Genomic DNA, 24,713 nt, shown 5'->3' on the forward strand with positions numbered 1-24,713 from the left:
TACCCCCACAAGGTTGCCAGTCTTACTCTTAGCTACTCCATAGGAATTATTCTAAGCACTCAATTCTTTCAGGTGTAACAAACCCTTAAGGTCATTCCCAGTGGGTTTGCAATTATCTCCAGTGGTCAGAAGCCACCCCTCTTCAGCAGGTTTTACCCATTTACCAACCCAGTAACTTCTGCCAAGCATTGAAGGGTATCAGTGATAAAAACCACAGACACTCATGGTTTTAAATAGATTTGGGGTTGATCAGCAGCAGGCACTGCTGTTTGTTTTGATAATTTGGCTTTCACTCATAGATCTGACCAATAAAAAAGCAAGATACAACCCATGACAAGTAACTAAAAATGTGGTGAGTTTTGAAAAGGTAAGGTTAAGATTTTTATATATATATATAACACAGCCTAACAGGAGCAGACAGTGAATTCTGGATTTCTGATGTGCCTGATGTCTCAAACACATTTACTGTATGCTCGAGTACAGTCTATTTCTAAAAAAAAAAAAAAAAAAAGATAAAAACTTGATGGACTGGTCTCTGCAGAAACCTACTACAAAAGAAAGGAAGTATTATTTGATCAAAATAGAAATAATTCTCAATAATTTGAAATTTAACTACAGGAGCGTTGAGTTTAGAATATCATGTTACTGCAAAGCTGAGCCTCGTGGACCTCAGAAAGGAAAAGACAGTTTCCAAGGTTTATCAGAGGATTGTCTGGGCTGTGTCCTTCAAAGTATACAGGAGTTTTCCAGAGACACACAGGAGTAAGCAGAACAGGGGGAAAAGCCTGGTTTACTTTTCATCTGGCTCAGTATAAAGTATTTTAAACCATAAAACTCATCAAGAAGTCCTTATAACCTCCCCGTGAAGTTCACAGAAATTCTTGTTCCAAGAGTCTTATCACGTGAATTATCAAGACTTTCTTCACCGATTTTAGAGAATCTGAAATTCCAATTTCCTAATGCAGACATTCTCAAAATTCCCTGTAAATCTAACAGTTTTAGAGACCACCTCTCCTCAGAAACCTGGCAATTCTTTTGGTTTAACTCCTCTGTGAACAGACTATCACCTCCTCTGAGCATCCCAAATAAGCTGCCAGATTGCCATAAAGTGGACAAGACTTTCACAGTGGAGCTCAAAAACCTCCTGAAAATCATAAATTTACATTTTCAGCTTATCTCAAAGTCTGTATATGCAGGAAAAAAATCTGAAAGACAACACGTGCGATTTAACAGCGACTACAAAGTGACAAGAAAACAATGCCCAACAGAAAAAATCATCAGTCCTCTGATGCTCCACATTATTGTGGAGCAACAGAATCTATTATTAGCTCCTACTATTCCCTGCAGCAAGAAACATTTCTTCTCCTTCCCTCCCCTCTCCAAAATATAACCTATAAAAAGCATCCGTTCCCAGCAAGGCCTGAAGAAGAATCCAGTAATCCAATAAATTAGACTTTTTGCCCCCTTTTAATATCCATTCCCGAAATTAAATGTCAAAGCAGAGTGTTATTTGTATCACTTAATACTGATTACTTGCTTTCCATACTACTTTAGATCAGCATTATTTCTGGACTGTGGACAACACTTAGCTCTCTTCTCTCCAGCTCTTGGCAAAATGGATCTTGATTTTTATTGTGGTTTGTTTTGTGGGGTTTTTTAAATTTGTTTTTACATCCCTGCTCACGATGACAGGTCTACAATGAAATTTCAGCATAGAAGCATCAGGGTGGACACTCCCATTACAACATAACCTTCTGTGCTGTGTTTCGATATAAACTTTTGCCAAAGCTCAAACCTGTGTTTTGTGAGGGGAAAAAAGCTCGATGGGGCCATTCCCAAGGTAACAATACATGGCAGGTGACAACAACACGACACCTGCTGTGTTTCCCATCCCATTAACCAGCTGGATAACGAAGGCACACATCCAACGTGCATTAACTTGTTACATTTAAAGCGCATTTTTGACACTTTGGCTGCACAACCCAGCTGCTTGTGAGCTGAGCACCGAGTCTGGCCGAGCTTCTCACCGACAAAGAGCAGGGTGAAGATGAGGGTGAGCTGGTAGACGGCGTGGCCCAGGATGTTCTTCATCATGGTGCGGGAGATGAGGGGCTTGTTGCGGCCGTAGGGCTTGCGCAGCAGCAGCGCCTCGGTCGGCGGCTCCGTGGCCAGTGCCAGCGAGGCAAACGTGTCCATGATCAGGTTGACCCACAACATCTGCACAGCTTTCAGAGGGGAGTCCTGTGGGGGGAAATGGGGGAGTTTTGTATTTCCCTGGAAAAGCCTCGCTGGGGGTTCGTTTCTCCCGTGGGGTTGAGCTACTGGGACCCTCCTTCCACTCGTTCTGCAGGACCAGGAGCACAAGGATGTGAGCGAGGAGAAATGATCTGCCTGCAGTCATTTAAATCAGGGCCATTTGCAACCACCAAACTCACACAAAGCTTAACAGTAACTCTTTATAACACCTATTGCAACGCTCTCCGTTGCCTTCATGCTTGAATTTTCAGCTGAATTTAGATAACCAAGTAATCCAAATTTCTTTCTTGGAAGAAAAATTCTGTTAGAACAATTTAAAAAGTAACATTTCCTTTTCACTAAAACCTACCTATCTTTTTTTTTTTTTTTTTCAGAGACAGCTTGAAGTTATTAAAGATTTATGGAACAATTACAGAGACATCTCGACACATTATACTCAAATAAGACCTTTAACAGTAGTGACATAATAAAAAAAGAATCTGATCTTTTGATTTAAAAGTACTCTGAAAATTATTAAACTATATCAAATGTGCAAAAGCAACACAATCTATTATTTTACTAGTAAAAGGAAAGCAGATTTGGAACTATGGAAATGGAATGAAAAACCCCAAATACTGGTATTTGATGCAGGCTGCAGTTTCTGAAACAGCTCTCCAGTCACTAGAAGGAGCTCTTTCCTCATACAATCCCATAAAGTCTGTGGTTATAATGCAGAGGACTTTAGGTCATGTTTAAAACCCCAAAAATTAACTAAATAAAGCAAACTAACACAGATCTCAGGAGAACTCTGGACAACTCTTACAAAGTTTTGATGTGTAACTCATGGGAGCAGCTGTAAGGGGAGAGAGATGCTTCGAGGAGCCAGGGGAAGAAAAACAAACAGGGATTTTTTTTGTAACAACCTCCTGTGCCTTTAGACTCTGAGTAAAACAGGCAGCACTGGCAAGTTCTGCTTCCTGTTCCAAACAGACCATTTTTATGAGGGAAAAAGGAATCACCAAAGTAATAAGGCATCAACATGACAAATCTCACCATGAAACTGAGTTACTCTGCAGTGTGAGAGCTGGAAGAAGGAGCACTATTTTTATGTATTTCATTACCATGGTGCTGCAGCAGTGAAGGAAAAAATTGTAGAGGACAGGATACGAACCAAAGCAAAGCCAACAAAACTCCCTGAGAGCTCTGCTCTTTTCTTCAAAGGGTTAAATGTTCATTTTTAATGAAATACCATAAAAGAACAAGGGCCAACATGCATTCAGTATCCCAAGGACTTACAGAAAACAAGGGTAACTGCTTTGATCTCTTGTGCATCTGGTTTAGATTCCAACTTTCCCCTGAGATAAAATAATATTTCCCCTTAAAAACACATTCTTAACACATTTACACAGATTTTGATGCATTTCATTTATTATTAAAAAAAAAAAAAAAAAACAAAACCCAAACTTTTGGCTTATTCAAAGGGATGGAGAAAAGCAACCTCCTGTTTCTAAGTCTGACAGGTTGGGTTCCTCATGGCCCAGAGGACAATTAGCATTAATAGATTCTTGACCTCTTGGTTATGGGTTGCATTAACAGGGCTTATCTGGAGAGCTCAGCTCACTCATTTGAAATGCAGCTGCAGAAACAGGAAATGTCTTTGTCCCCAGAGGTGGTCAAAAAACTAAAAGTGATCGGGACAAACTTCATCCTAAATCGAGACTCACTTATTTTTATTAATATTAATGGCTCCAACAAAGAGAGTACCTGCAGTAAAAGCAGTTTGTGGCTGGGGCTCACAGACCCTCTGTGGGACACAGGGAAAAAGGAAAACGTCTTTTCTGCTGAAGAATTTTCCTTGTCATGTTTTTGCCCATCCCATTAATAAGTTTGAGAAACATTCTCTGCTTTGATCTGTTACAACAATTCAATTTCCACTTCACGCACTGAATTCTCCATCAATAAAACCGAATTTCCCTGTTGCATTTCACAGACAGAGTCAGAGATTCAGGTGTCTATCAGGGCCTGCCATATTCCCAGCAGAAGGGGAAGGCAGATTATTTCAGTCTCTAAATCACACAACTGTAATTGGCAGCCATCAGTTTTGGCAACAGCATGTTCTCACCATTTCACACTGCCAATCACCTTGGGTGGCTGTGGTGCCCCTAATAATTATCTATATTGGCAGTGCTACACTGCTCAGTCAAGTGTGAGAGCTCGTTCGAGGCTGAAGCCAAAACATTAAATACACATTAGTCTGGGCAGGCAGTGGAATGAAATTTCCACTGCAACTCTATCTGATTTCTGATTAGTTGGTGGAAACTGAGGAAAACACATATCAGCTAAGGAGCTTAGGCTTCCACTGTAGATCTGAGTCACTTGTGCAAGTGGGATGCAAATCAACCTTCTTTTCACTATGTTTTAGCCACTAACTGACCAGCCAATAACTCTTAATTCCCCCTCTGAAAACTTTGGGGATGTGAACCACCCAAAATCACCACTTATTCATCAAATTCCTTTCCACTTGACCTTGGAATAGGTTAGCCTTGGCCTAGAGGTAAAAGGAAAATGTCCCTTAAATCAAGTGATGTTACACTTCATCTTGGAAACACTTAAAAGTACAAATCGCCAACGGCTGGAAATAAACTACAAATCTTTTGTGACATGCAGAGCCTCACAAATTTTAGAGCTTGTTACTTTTGATTTAGATGACAAGCTGCAAGGGAACAAAAAGGTATTTCCACCCTTACCTCTTTACTCCCGTTTGCCACAGAACACATGCAGGGATTCACAAAAACGAGCATTTCTGGGAGTTTACCTTTCTACACATTAATGCAAAAAAAATGGCAGCCCTCACTGTGCTGCTAGATCACACTGTCTGCTAATTCTATGGAAGTGGCATCCTCAATTCCATTTCCATGCCTCTAAGCCTTGTCAAAATAAAGCTAAACAGTACGGACTTTGATTTTATATTACAGCTTTTTCAAGTTTGCCAGTGCTATTACTTTGTAATTTGCCAAGTACAGTTCTGCAGTAAAACATTATAACCACATAAATTACTGCCTTATACATGTAAGTATAGATCATCCTCATTTTTTTGAACAAGATATGTAAAAACAACCAGTGATTCATGCAGCAGCTCATTGCTACAGTGCCTTTTAATTAACATTTAATTTTCCAAACATCATGTCCTATGGAGTCACTGTTTTCAGTTCCTAATGTCTGCTAAAACATTAAGTCTCTCTCAAAGTGCAAGAATAATAATTTGAATGCAAAATGTTAAAACACAGCCTTTGTGCTCCCTTTCTTCAGTGGAACCTTTCTGAAGAGTTACAATTGCCTCAACACTTGGAGCTACAGACTGAATCCGGCACGGAGAGAAACCCGCTTGCTTTTTGGCTCCAGCAAAAAACTGTTTCCATTTGACTGAGCTGCATTTTAAAATCCTCCTTTCGTCCACACCCAGATCACTTTGAACAGCTCCAAACATAACGAGCTGATATCCTCTGGGTGCTGTGGGTTTGCTGGGGACAGGAAGAAGGATGAGTCCATACAGAGCTCCATAGGGCACCCAGAGATGTGGAGCAGTGACTCACTGCAGGCACAAAACTCACAGGAATCGTAGGCAGAGCTCCAAAGAACCACCCTCACTGAATCAATCAGGGGCTCTGCAAAACTGTTATTCAGAGAATGAAGTCAGAATATGAAAGTTTCTAACTCCTAAATCCACTGGAAAAACAAAAGATGGGTTTCAGCGGAGGCAGTGGCTGCAGAAGAGGAAGGACAATTCCACAGGAACTGGTCAAGACCACCACACCCTGATCACACTAAAAGTGTGCACTGGGCACCTCAGGGAAGGCAGCAAGAGGGAGCTGGATTGGATTAATTAAAAATAAGGTGAATGAGCCCAGCTCAGCTGCACTGAGCCACACAAACCTCTCTGGGAGTAAGCAAAGGTGTGAACTCCTCTGGGGTCTGTGCACACACAGAGCTAAAACACCCCTGCACCCCGGACTGAGGGCTCCTGAGTCAGCTTCTCACCAGAGACTTCTTCAAGCTCTGTTTTCCTGGATGACCCAGATCTCAGAGAGCCTTACATAATTACAGACTCACAACACAGAAGTTCATTATTCTCTGAAAATTCAGATCTTGTGGCTTATAGATTGAGCTGCTGTAAACTGAAACAGGGCCCCATGTAAGTGAGATCCCTCGGAGGGGCAGCTCTGGCAGCAGCTGCACTAAGCTTGTCAGCAGGTGACACTGGATCTGTAACTCTTATGCTGCTTAGAATATGATTGCTGTCACCTTAACACGACTTCGTGCTAGGAGCCAGGGGAGACAAGAGAAACAACCATTTGCATTGGTCCTGTGCATAATAACTTCTTTGACAGCCCACTGCTTGTCCTCTATAAGCTTTATCTGACACTGGAGCAGTGCAGGGGGTCACAGACACTTTGTACACATAAGAAGACCAGGACAAAACAGAATTAGAAGATGTGGTAGATACCCTCTAACAGCAGCACCTTCTTGAAGCAGCATCTATCTTGAAGCAGATAAAAAATGAAATGATGTTTGCTTAAAATGAACAGAATTAAACTAGACAGCAGTTCCCTGAAGTGGAATTGGCAAGGACCCCCACTTTATTAATCTATTTGAGGAAAAAAGCAGCAGACTGTTAAAATGACCACTAATGGTCCCAGGTTCTGCCTAATGTTTCTCTTAAGCCTCTCCACAGCCCTCCTAAGGTGCTCTGGAACAAACAAATCATCTCCTGTGTGGGCAATGCATTCTCTGGGTGCCCCTTGGTGGGCTGGCTTCACTCCCATCAGTTCTCACACAGCCATTAATTAATTTTTATACAGAATTGCTGTGGTTTCACTTAAAGTCCTGTGGGAAGATGACCACAGCCTCATATTTACACGTACACCAGAGCAATTGCAGGATCAAGGCTGAATAAAGTTAAGCCCATTAAGTTGCAAAGCACAAGCCAAGTGTTAAAAAAGATTAGTCCAAGCAAAGATTTTATTATCTTTGTACTTCCTTTAAGCATAAATCAGAAAGAGTAGATGAGTAGCTTCATCCTGAAGCATCCCAGTGTTTCAAGCTGGTTCCAAACTGCAGAACAGATTATTTGAGAGGTGGCATGAGGAAGAACAGAAGAAATGTTATTACCTACAATTTTTCTCATTCTATATCGAAATGTCATCTAAAGGACAGCCTGAATGTTAATATTAATGATGGATTGAAATTATATTGTGTGTGTCAGAGAAAGCCAAACCGACCACCCAAATCAAAGGAAAATTCAGTCCAGTGTGGACTTTCTTCGTGTTCATTTTGTGCTGCCTTTTAGGAACTGTAGACTTTAGCTCTGTTTGTTTGGTAAGGACTAAAACATTTTAGTCAAAATCTTTCAGTCAGGCCTGTGCACAGTTCTGCAGATGTGGATGGACATGTGTGCACCTAGCCTGTTGTGGGCAAATTTTTTTTTGGTAGAGTCCTGCATTTTGTGCTGGAGCTATTTTCATAGCAACCAGAGGGTACAGCATGTTCCCAAGTGCAATTTTTAGCAAAGCTTTTGAGCCAAACAGAATGTCCTTTGGCTGGCTGGAGTCAAAGCCTAACATAATAATGTACATTTGTGAGGCAAAATCCTTCTTGAATGAGACAGAACCGGGAGCAGCTCGAGATTACCCACAGTCAGGCTGGGTGTAAACAGTGGCAAAAGGACAGAAGTGCTGCCTTTCTGCTTCCATTTCCACTTCGGCTCCTTCCACACTTCTCGTTTGGGTTTGTATCTTCACTGCCAAATTCAGGAATTGCACAAGAATCTGCTTGCAAAGCAACACAGGAGTTCCAGGAGGTGTCCACTAAAACCTGTGAGCAGGGACAACAGGCCCAAGGATGGTCTCACAGACCTCTGGGGCAAGAGAAATGCACTGGGCCTGATCCAAATCCTAATCCAAAGGAATGATTCAAAGGATGAAAAAAAGCTTCAGAATTAAAAAAGGAAACATATTTGCACTGGTTATGCACTTCACATGCACTTAGACTTGATTTAAAATAGTCCTTGCACTGATCCAGCACTGTTTAACCTCTTCAGGAATGGAAAATTCTTTGGTTAACAAATAGAATGAGTTTCCCTTCCTGCTTTCACAGAACAACTGAAGAAATTCTGGGCATTGACCAGAAGATTTCACCTTAAATAAAAGTTGATATCAGTGACAAAATGTCAGTAAAACAGGGTCTTAAAGGAAGCACTCGCCTCAGCTGCAGCGATGGTGCTGCCACCACCCTGCTGTCAGCACCTTGCTCTGGGTGCTTCTGTACCACTTGTAAAAACCTCCTGGAGTTTTAGTCCTTGTTCTTGTGTTACCAGCAACAATCACTTCACAGCTGGACATTTTCTCAACATGCTCAAAAACATTTCCAAAGGTAAATTTATCCAACTTTGCTGCAACATCACGGATTTCATCCCTCAGCACAGGCTCAGCAGTGACAACAAGGGACCTCCAAGGCCTCGGAATGTCAGCCAGGTCGTAGGAGAAGTCTGACCTCGTGGGTTTGTTAAGGTACCTGGGTTTCTGGTTGCAAGGATCAATTCCATGATTCCAATGTAAGTTTAGCCTGGAGCAGAGCTAATGACTTATTCATTGCTTTGTTCAGGTGTGCCTGGGCTGAAATGTACCTGCTGAAACAGGTATGGGCATCTGGGTGATGCACCGTGAGGGAAGCATCAGCTTTCCCACAGTGCATCCCAATCCAGGGAGGCATTTTGTGACAGCACCTGTCTGCAACATCTAAAATATACATTATTTTAGGGAGTGACAGCACTAAAAAACACTTTTTGTTATTTTCTTATTAAAGACAAAAACTTTATGCTGTACTACATATATCCTGTTTACTCTCTAGGGGAAAAAAATAATTTTATTGCCCAAAAAATTATGATTTGAGAAAAAAACATGGTTTGCTTTGAGGCATGCTTCTTGCAAATGACCTGGACATGTTGCAGATGCACCAGGATTGCAATGAGGGATTAATAGAGTGGAAAAAAGAGAGGTCTAAGTCCAACTCTATGTGTCATTTAATTGGTTTGTCATCTGCATCTGGAATTAAAAAGAACTGCCTGAAAGCAACAAAATCATTTTATCAGTCAAAAAGATTGGGATTACTAAAAATATATATTTATTAGTGAGTATATTCTAAGAATAAAAGGCAAATTCACGTAACCTGCTCCTTCTCCCCATCCACGGTGTTTTCTGTCTGACCATCACAGGCTCAGGGATGGCAACACTGAGGGAGGCAAAAATGAGCAGCTCCTAGAAGCAAGTTCCTTTGGGAAAGAGCTGGATTCATCCAGCCTGACGCCAGCAGCTTGTTAACCCTCAGCAGCCTGAACCTTGGAATGCTCAGGAGAATTTCCAAAAGTTGCCGTGTGCCAAGCAGGAATCAAACGCAAAGCCCCATCCAGCAGGAGTGACCGGATCCTGGCAGATCCCGGTGGATCCTGGCAGGATCCCAGCAGGAATTGCTCACCTGGGTGATGCAGGCGCCGGTGAAGGCCACGATGACGGCCACGATGTTGACGGTGAGCTGGAACTGCAGGAACTTGGAGATGCTGTCGTAGACGTTGCGGCCCCACATGACGGCCTTGACGATGCTGCTGAAGTTGTCGTCCGTGAGGATGATGTCCGAGGCCTCCTTGGCCACGTCCGTGCCAGCGATGCCCTTTGGGGAAAGGGATTGGGAATGAGATTCCCTGCTAGACAGCATGAATCTTCATACTCAAAGCCCACAGTGGCTGCTGAGCATATTCTGCTTTTTATGGAACTTGGCTAATTTGGCCTGGCTTTGAAGTGAATTAGGCTGCAGAAATGGAATTTACAGAGAGCAGAGGAATTCATGTGGTGATGGCTCGGAGTGTTTTAAGTTGTCAGCTTAAAGATTGCTGATCATGTGAGTTGCTTTTGTCATTGATGACGTTTTATTGATATACATGAACAGAACTGGCAACAAAAATGAGAATTATGTGTCTTAATACATGGTCAGAATGCACATGAAAGACACCTTCGTAACTAGTGGGGGATTTTACCACAGCAAAAGAGAGCTCCAGTGTTGTGAAGAAAAAGTTCATTTTTCTGTATGTGCCCAGGATTCTGCATAAAGCCAATAATTAATTAGGCAAAATCCTGAAAAAGTATCAAAACAAGCCATGCCAGTGAATCCAAGTGAATTAAAGGATTCTGATGCAACATAACTCTCTCCCTCCAATATATTCCTTCACTGACAACTAATAACTAAGCAACTTCACACTTAATGAATGGAAAACTCCTCACAGCAAATTCATAATGGCACAAACATCAAGATTATACCATTGCAAAGCCAACATCAGCTTTTTTAAGTGCTGGTCCATCGTTGGTTCCATCCCCAGTCACAGCTACCACCTGCCTCTGTTCCACCTGTGTGCTGTCAATAATACCTGCAAAAAATGTATACATGGGTGGGTTTACAGACATTCATGGGCAATAATTAGCAAGATAAGACATCCCTGTAAAAAAGCAGAGTCTGTATGAAATAGATTGGATAACACCACACAGTTTTACAGAGATTAAAAAGGCAGGTCTTTAAGGAAAATAATGATGAAAGCTGCAGCATCACCACCATCCACTACTAAATATCACCATGAGGATTTACATGGAAAGTTCTGATCCTGCATCATCAACACATCAACAAAAACTGCACAGGCTTCAAAGGGAATGAGAGCAGCTCATGATGTTCTTTTGGCAGATTCCCGCTATTTAAAGTTTTGTGTCACAGCCCAGCACTGATCAAACATAGTGGAAAGGATTTGCCAAAAACTTAAGGTCATGCTTAGGGCTCTCTTAAACTGGGACCCAGCTGTAATATCAGCTTTACTAAGAGTCTTTCTTAACCCAAGATAACAAAAGTCATTGATGAATTTTGTTTAGGTGCAGCAGCCATGTTCAACTCTGCCAAACAATGATTAAGGAGATATAAAAGAATTCTTTAAATTCTGGAACCAAGCATTTTAATAAATAGCTAATAAAATAATTTCTACTTTCATTTTGAGATCATTTGAGAGGAAAAAACCAAAAGCACTTCTCATGTGGTGAATCAAGTTTCACACAACAAGGCCGCATGGAATTATTTTCCACTTATGCAGATAGGGAAAGCCAGGTAAAGAATGAAGAATTTTTCTGAGGCTACAGAAGCAGCCCAGGTTTTTAATAGGATGCAGATCCTTCACCACTCATGTTTCTGTTTCCATGTCAGGGCCCATTTGAGCATGAGTCCAGAACACAGGATTGTTGTGTAGGATACAAGAACACCTTTCCATATTGATAACTTACGGGAGCAAAACAACAGAATTCCTTTTGCTAACACATTTTGCACAAAGTCATAACCTGCAAAAACAATTATCCAAACCTACCCAGTATGAAAAGCTTGCACTCTGCTCAGAAAAAAATCCCTCCCCTATCAGATAGGCAAGCAGAAATAGGAAATTGCAGATTACAGAGCAATAGCTGCCTCTTGGCAAGGTTCAGGCTTATCAGGCACCCGAAGATTGCAGTGCCCTGTGCAAGCAGTTACTGCCCTGTACTTTTCAGACTTATGAAAATGAGAAAAAAGCCCTATTCACTTTCCACTGGCAATGGGATCTCAGATGAATGGCACATTACTGTGATAAGATCTTACAATTAGAGCTTCCAGTTTGTTGGGGTGATTTGCCTTTGGTATTACTAAATAAGCAGGAACATCATCTGTCACTACTGTTAAAAGCATTTACTTGGTCTTCCCTTCTTGCTATTAACACATCCTTTGATGTTAAATTAATAGTTTAAGCTCCTGAAAAAAGAGTCATTAAAATCTCTGGCTCATTAAGGTATTAACTGCTCCAAAGAGGTCGATAGAATCTGCTCACAACTGGGTTCCAAGTGGGAGCAAGACCCAAATCAAGTTGAAGAGGCTCAAACAAATGATCTCCTAACAGAGATAAATGGATATAAATAGTGACTGTGTTGATGACTGTGCCACCAACTGCCCTCCATCAGCCAACTCCTGTGTGCTGCCAAGTCATTCACAAGGTTTAGCAGTCATTCACAAGGTTCAGGAGACACTTTCATCCCAAAAACCACAAACTATGCAGCCAGGATGAGCCCAGCACCGCCCCGAGCACAGACCTGCATAAACAGCAGCCATGGAACACCAGACACAAAAAGGTCTCGGGTATCATCAGCATCTGAGCCCCAGACCTCCCCTGCAGTGCCCACTGCGAGTGCCACTGGAAGGACATGGAATGGTGGGGATGGATGTCAGCGCTACCCCTGGGAAGAGAGAAGGGCTTTGCAAAACTCCGTCCCCACGCCAGACAAATTTCTAAAATGGAGCAGCAGCGACTGTTTGGGATTCAGAGGATTTGTCACAGCTCTACTGACACTCCCTGACTTCTGCCTGCTCTTTTGAATCTGTTCCTCCTCCCTGCTTCCTCACATTGCTGAATGTTTGCCTTCTTTGCAGCATGTGCCTCCTTCCAAACACATATACGGCTTGTTTTTAATATTCTGTTAATGGCTGAGATCAGGTTTCACCTCAAGGATTTTCTTCAGTATTGAGAAGTGTGCCTAGATAAAATTCACAGTGTGAGGAGACCAAAGAAAAGAAGGATGTCCAGGAAGGGCTCTCCTCTTTCTCTCCTGAGCTGTGGGGATCAACCTCTGGTGTGATCAGGGAAAAATGGGACTGAGGGCATGAGCCAGCAGGCTGGCAGTAAAGAGAACATTCCCTGGCCATTGCACTCAGTCCAAGTGGCTCAAAAGAAGCTTTAACATTAATTAGTCATGTCTAACAACCAGGAAATTTCTTCGAACTATACAGCTTTACTCCAGTTGAATGTTTACATGCAGAATTTTAATAAAAACAGGTTTTCATGGGGAATTCTTCAACTCTCAAAGCTTCCTGCCAAACCAGCCTTTGCTCTTTCATTGGCTTCTTCCCTCATCTGGAGCTGTTTGGCCATGACTTCCTTCTGTCAGAAAGAATTTCATTCAACAGCCCCAGGAGCACACCCAGAGCAGAACACGACAGTGTGTTCCACACAGGGATCCCACTGATGCGGCAAGGAATTTGGGAAGGAAATTTGGGCAGGAATTTGTCCTGCAGCTTGCATAAGACACAAGTTTCTCAGTGCAAGCAGCCTGTGTTATATTTAAAAAACCATGCAGAGCTGTCAAGAGGGGCTCTAAATGCATAAGCTTGCTCTAAAAAGTACAAAATACAAGGTACAAAACTGAAATACATCCTACATCTCCCACCTGCCTCCCATCTAACACTAAACAAGCACTAAATCAAATCCACTCAGGACAATAACTTAGGGAATATTAACCAACGACGTCTCTTCTGCACCCATGGCTCAGCTCAGACCCATCTCACCCAGCAACAGGTTCTCCCTTTGTCACAGGACAAATGCTGCTCCATTTAAACAACCCTCACTGGCATTGTCACCCTCAGAGCTGCAGCAGCAAGAAACTCCTGGGAGAAAAAAAATTCCTGGTTTGGAGATTTCTTTCTGTCTCGACTGCTTAAAGCAGGCAGGAAAAACTCAGCTCCAGCTGAGCACTTCGGAGCTGCAGCCCCATTCAGGTGTTAGAGAGGCAGGAAAGCTGATCCTCCCACAGGCTCACCCAGATTCGTGTTTCTTTGACAAGCTAAACATAGCACAGCCACGTATTTTCATAACACACATCCTCTTCAGGCTATTTTTAATACTTCAGGCTAGTTTTTAATACTTCCAAACTTTTGGAAGCTCCCTGTTAACGTGACAAGAATTTGCAAAGTCTGTCTGAAGAAAGCTCAGATTTATTTCAATTACATGCTTGGGTACGTGCCTGGATAGAGATTCAAAGGTTAATATAAAAATGTTCTGTATGACATTACAGGCAGCACTGGGAATTAAGTGAATAGTCCTCCCCAAAGTTCAGGATATCAATTAATTCAATTTTCTGTATTTTTATTATTCTACCCAGTCTCGTGGCTTTCCACATTAATGAGGTTATGAACATACTACTATCCCATGCAATAATAGCTGAAATATTTCAGTAATTAAGGGTAATTATTAAAAAATCTTTTCTTCTTTAAAGTTCCCTTTCTGCTTGATAACAAATTAGGCCTACATGAGAAGAGTTGTTTTTAATATCACACCAAAAAAATTCCACTCTAATTTAAATATATTGGAAGGCACAGCTTCTTTAATTGGTAAAGTATTTCTTTGATCTTTTCTATACCTTCTGATGATAATTCCCATCAGTGCTAAACAGTTGTTTCCCACAGTGTTTTTAAGAAGATAAACTGACAATTTTGAATTATTTCAGCGATAGCACTGTAACCTCATCTCGGTACAAATGATATGTGGTTTTACTTGGGATATTTTGAAATAGAGCAAAAAATAAGAAATTATACCAACAGGTGTCTTAAAATCCATCCCATATTTTATTTCAGTGGGACTGAGATTTTTGTACTAAAGCAGTTTGTGATGATAAAACATTCTGATGGGTGTTTTCTCAATCTACCTCTACTTCAAAGCCATAAATATTTGAAAGCAAGTGTCTGCCCAGGCTGAAATGCTGAACCATGCCTTTCTCTGGTCCCTGAGCAGTAGTAAAAACAAAAGTAAAAAATAAAAATGATCGTTCTGCTGGGTGGGATTGGGCTATGTTAAGGAGAAAAAAATATTCCCTCCAGCAGCTGTATGTCATTAAAAATTAAATATAAAAAAAGTTTATTTTCTGATGTGTGTTTTTAGCCTAGAGCAGATAGAATACATCAAAGGGGAGAAAATCCTCTCAATCCCTCAAGTGTCTGAGAAAAACATAACATTTTAACAAGAGGCCCAAAACTCGTGAACATTTAAATAGTTTCTTGTAACTTTTAATGGCCCTTGGAGTATTACCAGCCAAAAAATTCCATCATGATTTCCACAGCCCTGTCCTTGAACTTTGTTAAGATACTTAATTGCTCTCTCGACCTCGCCACATCTTTAAAACATGAATTGTGTTCCTTGCATGCGGCATCCAGTAGGAGTAAATATCTTTTGGGCTGTCAAAGTGCATGTGCTACAAACCACCACCAATTTGGTGTTCCGTTTTTCTCCAGCTCTCTATTGATTTCAATTTCCCTGGCAAAGGTTTCCTTCTCCTCTTGAGGGAAAATCCTGACTGATTCAGACGAGCACTCCCAAGGGACTTGGTTAATCCACTTAATGCAACACAAATTGTTGTGTTTCTGAAACAAATCAGCTGTGGGGCTGTACAAGGGCTGTTCTGAGAGCTGTAACAGGATTTAAGATGCACTGGGGAGGGGAGGAGACTTCAGCTGACCTTGTGCAGGTCTAACACTGACCCATGGAGATAAAAATGCCCTCTAAACTTTTCCAGTCCTGAACAAACCCCTGTTGGAAAACTATTTTGGAGCACACGTCCCCCAGATTTGTATATTATTTATAAATTACACAGCTCGCTACCATAATAATAAACTGTGCACATTAGAAGACATTTATGGGAAACGGTGGGGTGGGGATGATACATTATGTGTCCAGCTGCCCCATCCAGCACCATGCCAGAGTTCCCTGGAATGATCTGTGTTTCCACCTGGCCTCAAGCCCAAAGGACCCAAATGATCCAAACTTCAAATTCACAATGGAACTTCTGCTCTAAAGTCATTTAGGCATTTTTAAAAATTGCATGGTGCTCAAAAGCCTTTGGAATCAGTCATGTATGGAATCACAGCAATGGAACCTGACAGACGTTCTACCTAAATGCAGATTATTATTGCAGGAGTCAACCAGCTGAAAACATGTAACTGATCAGCTGGATCTTAGCCTGAACTTCAGCTGCTCCAATTGCTAAAAGGAGCTCCCCAGACTTTCTAGGGCCTTAGTAAAATATTCCAGCTCTTTCTTCATCAGGAAGCCAGGAGACAACCATCTGCTTATGGGGCTTCCACTTGAGCACGGCCAAAAATGAGGTTATTCCTGCTCAGAAACCGCTGATTCCATCAACCTCTAAGTGTGAGCCTCAAATTCAACAGAATAACATGTCAAGTCTTCAAAAGCAAAAGGAAACTGCAAACCAACCCCCCTTTTATGGGAGCATTCCATCTGCAGACAGTAGGGTGAGAGAATGTTGTTTGTAGGGTGCAGCTCCTACAGGACAGACCCTAAAAACACAGAAATCTAAAGGAAGCCAATGCAAATCATAAAATTAGATGAGCCTACAGGAAAAACAGAACTGGCTGAAAATCCCCATCTCCACTGGGCAGCTCCCAGTTCCACCACACCAATAACTGCTACTGTGACAGGAAAAGGTTTTCTTCTCTTGGAATACTCTTTAAAATAATCATGGGAGAACAGATGCACTGGAGTGACTGGATTCACTCTTAATGAGACTGTTCTTGTTTTCATCATAAAGGGCTGTAAGGCAAAGACAACAAAATCTGTGACCTCTCTTGTTTACATGTTATGTTTCCCAGCAATATTTTCTTTCTGCCCAACAAATGCACATTTTCCTTCCCATCTCAAGCCTCATTCCAATTAAAAGCCACAAGGCAAATATGTCATTGCCTACATCCACTTGCCAGACATCTTATTGGTATTTCTCTTATTCTTGCCAAGGAGTTTCCTGTTCTTTTCCATCTCAAGGCTGAGGTCGAACACAAACACAAGAGTGCAAGAAAACTTCCTTGTGTGGTGTAGAGATGCGCAGCTATAAATGACAACTCAGGTGGATTTGTAACAGTGAAATCAAGGCAGATGATGCTTCAACACCTTTGGCATTGATTTCCACCCCCATAAAGGCAGTTTGCACCCACCTTTCACCAGAGTGTGTTTGTCCGTGGGGGAAGAACGAGCAAGCACCCGGAGCTTTGGCCAGATTTTGTCAATCCGCTCCTGCTCGATCTGCAGGGGGGGAACACAAAAAAAAGAACCCAAAAGGTAAAACCACTGGCCTGTGATGAGCAAAATTTATGTCTTTGACAATTCCCCTCACTACTCAGACATGCAGCTTTTGTCCAAAAGCACAGGGAAATTCCAGCAGCCATCGATGCTGCAAGTGAAGACAAGGCCATTACTAGCAGGGTTCATCTGCTGGCTAAATCAGGTAAATTTTTCCACAGTACCTAACCAGCCTTTCTTATCTTCTTTATGGATAATTCCACCCAGAATCATCGCTCCAGATATAAGAGTTTCTCAAAGCTGATCAAACCTGTTTATAGGTTTGTTGTTCTACTCTGCGTGAGAACCCAAATCCTTCATTTAGCACCAATAATGGCAAGATTTTCTTGTGTAGCAACAGGAACAGAGCCAAATCTGTTGCATTTATTGACATTCCCAGGATTCCATCCATCAATGCAAGGAGCAAACAACTGTGTCCACTCATTTATGACGGACTCAAAGAGCCAGCATAGATTTTACTTCATTAGAGCTGTGTGTGAGCTCCATCTTAGATGAGGAGTTAAAAATCTTCCAAAGGATAGTTTTTTTTATGCAAATCATTGATGTGAGTACATGAGATAAAGTGGAATAAATTAAAGAAATGAGAGGAGCTGGTTCTCAGTACAGATTGCATTTTTAGGAGCAAAATTGCTGTTGAGTTCTTTCTCCTCCTTACCACAAAGCTGCTTTAATGGGCTTAGTTTTGATTTCTTGTGGAGCAGTGCAGTGGTTCTAAAAACCGCAGAATTAGGCCAGCACTAAACTGATCCTGGAGGGGTAAAGACTGCAATTTCACTGCTGTTTTGAATTGCAAAAAATTTAGTGGGAGAAAAAAGCAGGGATTTTTCCAAGCAGCCTTTACCGATCTGAGGCACGCACCAGCGCAGGAGAATATTCCAGTGCTTTCACTGGGTTCTATTTACCTCTCCCTTCTCGTTTCGGATCCTCCTGTTGAACTCCTTCCCTTCGAGGCACAGGAAGTCTTCCCCTGGGTGGATGATGCCACACTTGATGGCGATGGCACGCGCAGTGTTGATGTTGTCCCCGGTGACCATGCGCACGGTGATCCCGGCTCTCTGGCACTTCCGGATGGCTTCTGGCACCTGCAAGAGTGAGGCAAGGGCACAGAGAGCTCCTGGGTCAGAGCTAAAACACAATGCAGGTGTTCCCATCCAGAAAAATTTCAGGCAAAGAAATTCCTGAAGCAGAAAGAGCAATCAGATGTGTTTTGCCGTTACTTGACCGCTGTGGAGTTGGGGTTGCACCACAGGCAAGGCAAATCTTGTCTCGAGAAGCACAAAAACCATCTTTTAGATCAGTTCCCTAAATTTTCTGCCCACTTGAATAAAAATGAGTGCTCTGCAGCTTTTTTGACCTTTAACAAGCCGAACATAATGACTCAACACGTGTAAATAGGAATGGAGAATACAGGAAATGACTGAACTTCTGATCCAAACCTCCCTTTCAACAAGATTGTTTTAAAAGTTATTGTGATTTAGCACTACTTAATTCACGCTTATCAACAGGTGGAATTCCTAAACACAGGAGTTTCAAAATCATAAAAAATGAAGCCTGACTTTTGTTAAGCCTTTTTCTGCATGAGACAAACTTCTCCTGCACAGGAAATGTATCAGGGAGAGAGAATTCAGGGTGTAACAGGGGCTGTGAGGTCAGCGTAGGGGCTCTATTCTGGCTGGGCATCATACACAGATTATTGAAAAAAGCCAAGAAAGATGTGTGGAATTAAAAGAAAATATTGATTCCTAATAATTAAATAAAACTCCTTTAATACAGTTACTTGGGTGAATGAAGCCTATAGAAAGGTTTCACATCTACAGCTCAATTTCAGATGGGCAAAAAAATTCTGTTCCCTTAAACTACACCCTAATTAATGATAATTTCTAAGTAAATATCACTAACCAATTAATTCAGTCTCATCGCATTTTTGCATTATTTTGCATTATTATTATGAAAGCATTATTTCTTCAAGAGAAAAATAGCAATATTATTTGATGTGGAAGAATGAGAAATGTGTTCCACTCATCCAGAACGGGCTGGATGTCGTTCTTCAGCACAGCACCACTTCTCTAAATTTCATTTTTACCTACAAGAGTCTAAGAGCAGCCCAGGATTCATCATGAAGACAGAAGACCTTCACAGAGCTACAGGAAAGAGAACTGCCTTACTCAGAAGATGACAATGCACAATTATTAAAAAATATTACAAAAACCCACAGCTATTTCAGAGAAGGTATCAAAATGGATATGACCATCTGTATCTGATGCACCTTGCTGATCGCAACCTCCAGCACAGATAGAAATGTGCTGTGGAGCTCAATGCCAATTTGAGTGGATTCATCTCATCCATTAGTGCAGAAAATGTTCAGAAAAGGAGACACCATCTCCAACATTACACTGCTAATTTTATGTATTTCTATATATTTTCATTTCTTCTGTAGCCACAAGTAGGGGACACTGCTGAGGGCATTTATGTGACAACATAAATCTGAGCCAGTGTGGCAAATCTTGGGCTTTGAGGGATTTCCTGGGGCCAGGAAGGCTCTGGGTCTGCACTGAAAACCCTAAACCCTTACACCACACCACAGATAATGGTTCTCCCAGTCTGGGAATAATTTCACACCATGTTTGTTCATATTTATTAAAGGCAGTTTGTGGAGTTCCTGTTTTCCAAAATGCTTCCCTAAACCAACACCTCGGTGAGGACCAGAGCAGCACTTTTCCCAGGATTCCCAAGAAAATCCCTCCACCCTCAGAGGGTGTCTATGGGATGTGCTGTTTGCAGAAGGACTCTGTCAATACAGATCACAAAATCAAGGGCAGAACCCAGGGACAGAGCTTTATCTTCCCATGTCCTCAACTCTAACTGGGAATATTTTCCCCACAAATTGTGAACCCTGGAAAAATCATTTAGACCTGAAGCCTTTTAGTGATATGAAATAGATTTCTAGAGGGGAATGTGTGATCAGCTTAAATCTGTTCCTTAAGCAAACGACCCCTGATCTCCCCAGTTTCCACATTAATAATCCTGCCTAGATCCCATTTGTCACTTGGAAATGCCTTTGGTACCCACTGGAGCTGGGGTGAGCCTCGTGCATAGGACAGGGCAGATTTAGATGGATATCTGGAAATATTCCAGTGGATGAACCAGGAAGGAGAAGAAGGAATTACAGTGCAAGCAGCGAGAAAGGGTTATTGCCATGAAGGGCCAGTCCCATTAAACAAGGTCAGGGGAGGACAGTCCCAGTTGCAAACACACATCCAGCTCACATCTAACTGGAGAAAGCATTCTGTTTTCCTCTCCTGTCATTTTCTGGACAGCTGGTGGGTGGTATCTGATTTAATACTGTGTACAGTAATTACAGTTAAAATATTGTTCATATTTTTTTATTGCTGTGAGGGAGAAAGAGTGTTGGCAGACGGAGTGGGCAGAGGAAGCAGATATTTTCCATCAGTTTTGCAGAGCTTAAGTACACATTTCACAATTTTTTGGTTTATTTTCCCTCTGCAAAACAAAACTTCCAATGCAAGCATGCATGTACAAAATCTCCAATGCAGGAATATCTTTCCCAATCAGGTGACAAATAAATAGGAGATATTTGGAAGGGATTTACGTTCATCTCCCAGAAATAACAGACTGGAGGCGTTTTTTGGCAAATAAGTGTGAGCCAGTTCAGACTCATTAAAATCAAGCCAGAAAGAGTGTCAGGATCAACAGAGAATCTCTGCAGGAGAAGGGCATCACTCTGTTTGTTCTCTTCCTGTGTATTTATCAAAGAAAAATAAAAAACACACCCGCAAAATATAAATATCAAGCAAGTAGCTCAGTGCTTGCTAAATCCAGCAGCTGCTGATGACTCAGCTGGTGTCTCAATTAACCTGGGAATATGGAAAAGCCATGGGTGTCCATGGCTGGCATTCCAGAGAAAACGGGACAGTTGCTGGATAACAGTGTTAAATAATTAATGCACGTTGGGTTTTTTAGTATATGGGGGGAGAAGTGAGTGCCAGAAAGCTCCCAGAATATCCCAAGAATATCCCTGGAACAGGGCAGCAGGACCCCTCCACTGCCAGTATTCCCAAGTGGAATCACTCCATGGATGCACACGAGCCATGTGCCACAGGTGCTCCCTGCCCAGCATCCATGGGACAGCTCCAACAACATCTCAGGGAAAAGGAAAATCCTGAGCCTTCCCCAGGAAACACGGGAATGTCATTGAAGGGAAGCTGGAGGCTGCCAGGATGGGAGCATTGTGTTATTGGAATTACCTGATCAATCACCTCTATCAGAATAAATCCTGAAATCCATGAATACTGAGATAATTGATAAAACAGCACTTTTACTAATATTTCTAAATTTTATGTTCTTTTTTTTTTTTCCCCAACAGAAAGCACTTTGAAAATTCATAAACTCCAGTGAGGAGTCTGTTCAATGAGCAGATTTCATTTTGGCAAAATATTCCCTATAACTGCTCAACATCTCACTCCTTGCATCAACAGTGGGGATTTCACATATGCATATCATGATATTCCAACCAAGTCAGATATTCCAAACCTAGAAAGTTTTCTGAACTTTATGGTTTTCTCCTGGCTCAGGTTTGTTGGTTCACTTCTTTCCCCTAAGGTACTGCTACTCCTTATAATGTGAGGAGTAGTAATAATTTAAATATTGGTTTAAATATTTTCATGATGTTGTTGCCACTTTGAAACAGTCAAAAGGGACAAGGAGGAAAAAAAACCAAAAACCAAAGTCCCAAATCCCAAATGTCCAACATTTACTAAAATTCTGAAATTATAAATATTTTATTGTGTGTCTTGCACTGAAATAGAAATGTTCCTGCATGTTCTGGTGTTAAACTACAAGAAATTCAATACAATATTCAAATATTTATTTAGAAATAAGATGTTTTCCTGCCTTCATCTCTTTGATTCTTTACATAGAAGTCAGATTTACTCTCTATTTTTAGCAGAATTATTCACTTTTACCTCAAGCTCCCAAGAAATTATTCCCTGCAAGATAAGAGCAGTTCTCTTACAAAACACCCTCCTAACAATCACATTGAAAGGAGAGTTTGCAGCTGTTTTCCATAATAACTGCAAATCCCACTGCTCCCCAATCCCGCAGTCTGTCACACCACACGGAACCTGACTTTAAGCGATTTTCTAACGTAGATCATGAATCAATTTTGGGAGGGGGAGAGGATTGATTCACAGTTCCTGTGGCCACTGACAAAATATTTCTGAAAATATCCATATTTTCCGCAAAATATTTTCTACAAAATATCCGAATATGTGAGCTGAAGCATGGACAGAACTCCTAAAGGACATTTTCCAACATTTTGAAAGCCTTGCAATGTCAGGCGTGGGGACAGATGGATTAGCAGCAAGAGGCCATCTGATGACAGATAAAGTGGATGCTGTTTATCTGCTGTTCGTGGAGATAAGGTGTTTATCATCCAGTTGTCACCTAAGCAAGATTTACTTTATATTTTAACCTTCATACTCAGAAAAAAAAACCCAATAAAATCCATTCTGAGGCAAGGCACAGCTGTGCAGTTGGTACCTGGGGTGGTGTCATGTTAGCTCCAAAGTTACCATCGCCATTTCCAAACCCTATCACGGAATTAACTCTCCATTAATTATCAAGCACCAAATAGAGAGATCAGAAGTCTCTAACTCTACCCTTTGTATTTCTGTAGGAATACAATTTACAAGTGTAGTAGCAGAGATGTCCTTCCCATGTGCCCACCTGAATCTGATTTACTCTGGTCAGTTGAGCCGAAATTTTAAATATATTTGTACAAGCCATGGAAGTGTGATATCCATGATATCAGCAGCCTTTCCTTGTCCAAATACAACCTTAAAAACAAGTTCTGAGTAGTCACCAGGTACACTCTTAAGTAAAGTGGCAACTTTAACAATAAATGGCAGAACTCCAGTTTCTGTGGAAACTGCCATTATAATCACGGCAGTTTTAATCACTGCACTTGTCTTCCCTGCTTTCAGAGTTGCACATCACTGCACTGTTGAAGGAAAATTCTTTAACATGTGGGAGCATTACAAAACCTCTGCTGGTCATCTCAGTCCTGCAGTTCAAAAAGCCCTATATTCCTTTATTTAAATATCAGCTGACAGATAGCTGAATTTTATCACCTTAATTATTTGGCTTTCTATCAAGTAAAACCCACTTCTAAAGCTGATTTTCTGCTTCTTTGACAGAGCTAATTAAAAAAAAGAGATAAAACCTGTAAGAAACCTGTCATTCATGTTCAATTCTCTGTAAGATAAAAATTGGATGTACCTCTGGCCTTACTGGGTCTTCAATGCCGACGACACAGATGCAAGTCAGGTCAGATAAGATGTCATTCTCGTTGTCCCAGTCGGGCTCAGGGCTGCTGGGGAAGTCTCTGAAAGCCACACAGATGGTTCTCAGCCCATCACAGGCCATGGGCTCAATCACCTTCTTCACCATCTCGTCCCTGTCGCGGGGCCTGAAGATCCGAGGTTCCCCAGCCGCGTTGAGGATCCTGGAACACCTGGTTTGGGGAAGGAAAAGAGACTAAAAACTGAGTGTGCACCTGCATGATTGCCAAAGTATTTCCTGTACAAGCTCATTTCAGTCAATTCTTTCCTTTGCTGATGGCAGGTTTTGAGTTTCTGCTGTAAATTTCTAGAAGATTCACTACTGAAATATCAGAGAGAATTTGTAATGTATTGCACAGACACCAAGAGCCCTTCACGCGTTCTTTTCTCAGTAATCAATGAGCTGACAACTTACACCGAAATTGAAAAGTGCTTCTTTTCCAAATGGGTCAAAGATAAAGAATCCATTTGTAAATCACCAAATGCAGACCCAACTTTTTAAGAAAAACAAGCCAATTTCCCAGAAGCACTTAAAAAAATTAAAAAACAATAATAGCAGCCTATGCTGCTAAAGTTTGTCATATTTCTGGTGCAAGCAGCCAATTCCAAACACCAGAATTCCCACATATTAGTGTCAGAATGCTTTGCATTTTGGAAGACCAAGGCCACTGATGCAGGGCACTCACTTCTTGAGGACAATCTCGGAAGCTCCTTTGCTGTACATGCGGAAGCTGCCATCCGGCATTTTGATGACCGTGCTCATGGACTTCCTCACGGAGTTGAAGGTGTAAACTTTGTAGAGCTTCTCCTCAGGGATGAGGCTCCGGACAGGCTCGTAATCCTGCTTCAAATCCAGGACAAACCCCAAGAGGCCACACTCTGTCTTATTGCCCACCTGGCGAGGCAGCCCACCCTCTTTTTCTGGTGGCTGGAGAGAAGAAAAGAATTGGAGATGAATTTCTCAAAGAAAAAGCAATTAGATCGTTTGTGAAGTCACGGGGTACAGTTTAAGATCCGAGCTATGCAGCCACAAATCTTCCGGTTTTTTAAAAGTGAGGTAAAAATTCCATGGAGCTCCAACAGACCTGAAGCATCTC

The 24,713-nt window shown here is 41.6% G+C and overlaps 1 protein-coding gene across 11 annotated transcripts in view; it reads right to left on the minus strand.

Moving 5' to 3' along the window:
• ATP2B2 (ATPase plasma membrane Ca2+ transporting 2) overlaps window positions 1-24,713 on the minus strand; it is a gene marked incomplete at both ends in the record, with an annotated part of 158,148 nt that overhangs the window by 22,761 nt on the left and 110,674 nt on the right. For all 11 annotated transcript variants that reach the window (XM_082288990.1, XM_082288982.1, XM_082288981.1 and 8 more), the window contains 7 exons: window positions 2,028-2,241; window positions 9,766-9,957; window positions 10,602-10,708; window positions 17,113-17,200; window positions 18,160-18,339; window positions 23,555-23,789; window positions 24,303-24,544. In XM_082288990.1, coding sequence (XP_082145116.1) covers window positions 2,028-2,241; window positions 9,766-9,957; window positions 10,602-10,708; window positions 17,113-17,200; window positions 18,160-18,339; window positions 23,555-23,789; window positions 24,303-24,544 — 1,258 coding nt within the window. The remainder of the gene's footprint in view (window positions 1-2,027; window positions 2,242-9,765; window positions 9,958-10,601; window positions 10,709-17,112; window positions 17,201-18,159; window positions 18,340-23,554; window positions 23,790-24,302; window positions 24,545-24,713) is intronic.

This window comes from Coloeus monedula, assembly GCF_965178545.1.
Source record: "Coloeus monedula genome assembly, chromosome: 11".
In the NCBI taxonomy this organism is placed as follows: Eukaryota; Metazoa; Chordata; class Aves; order Passeriformes; family Corvidae; genus Coloeus; species Coloeus monedula.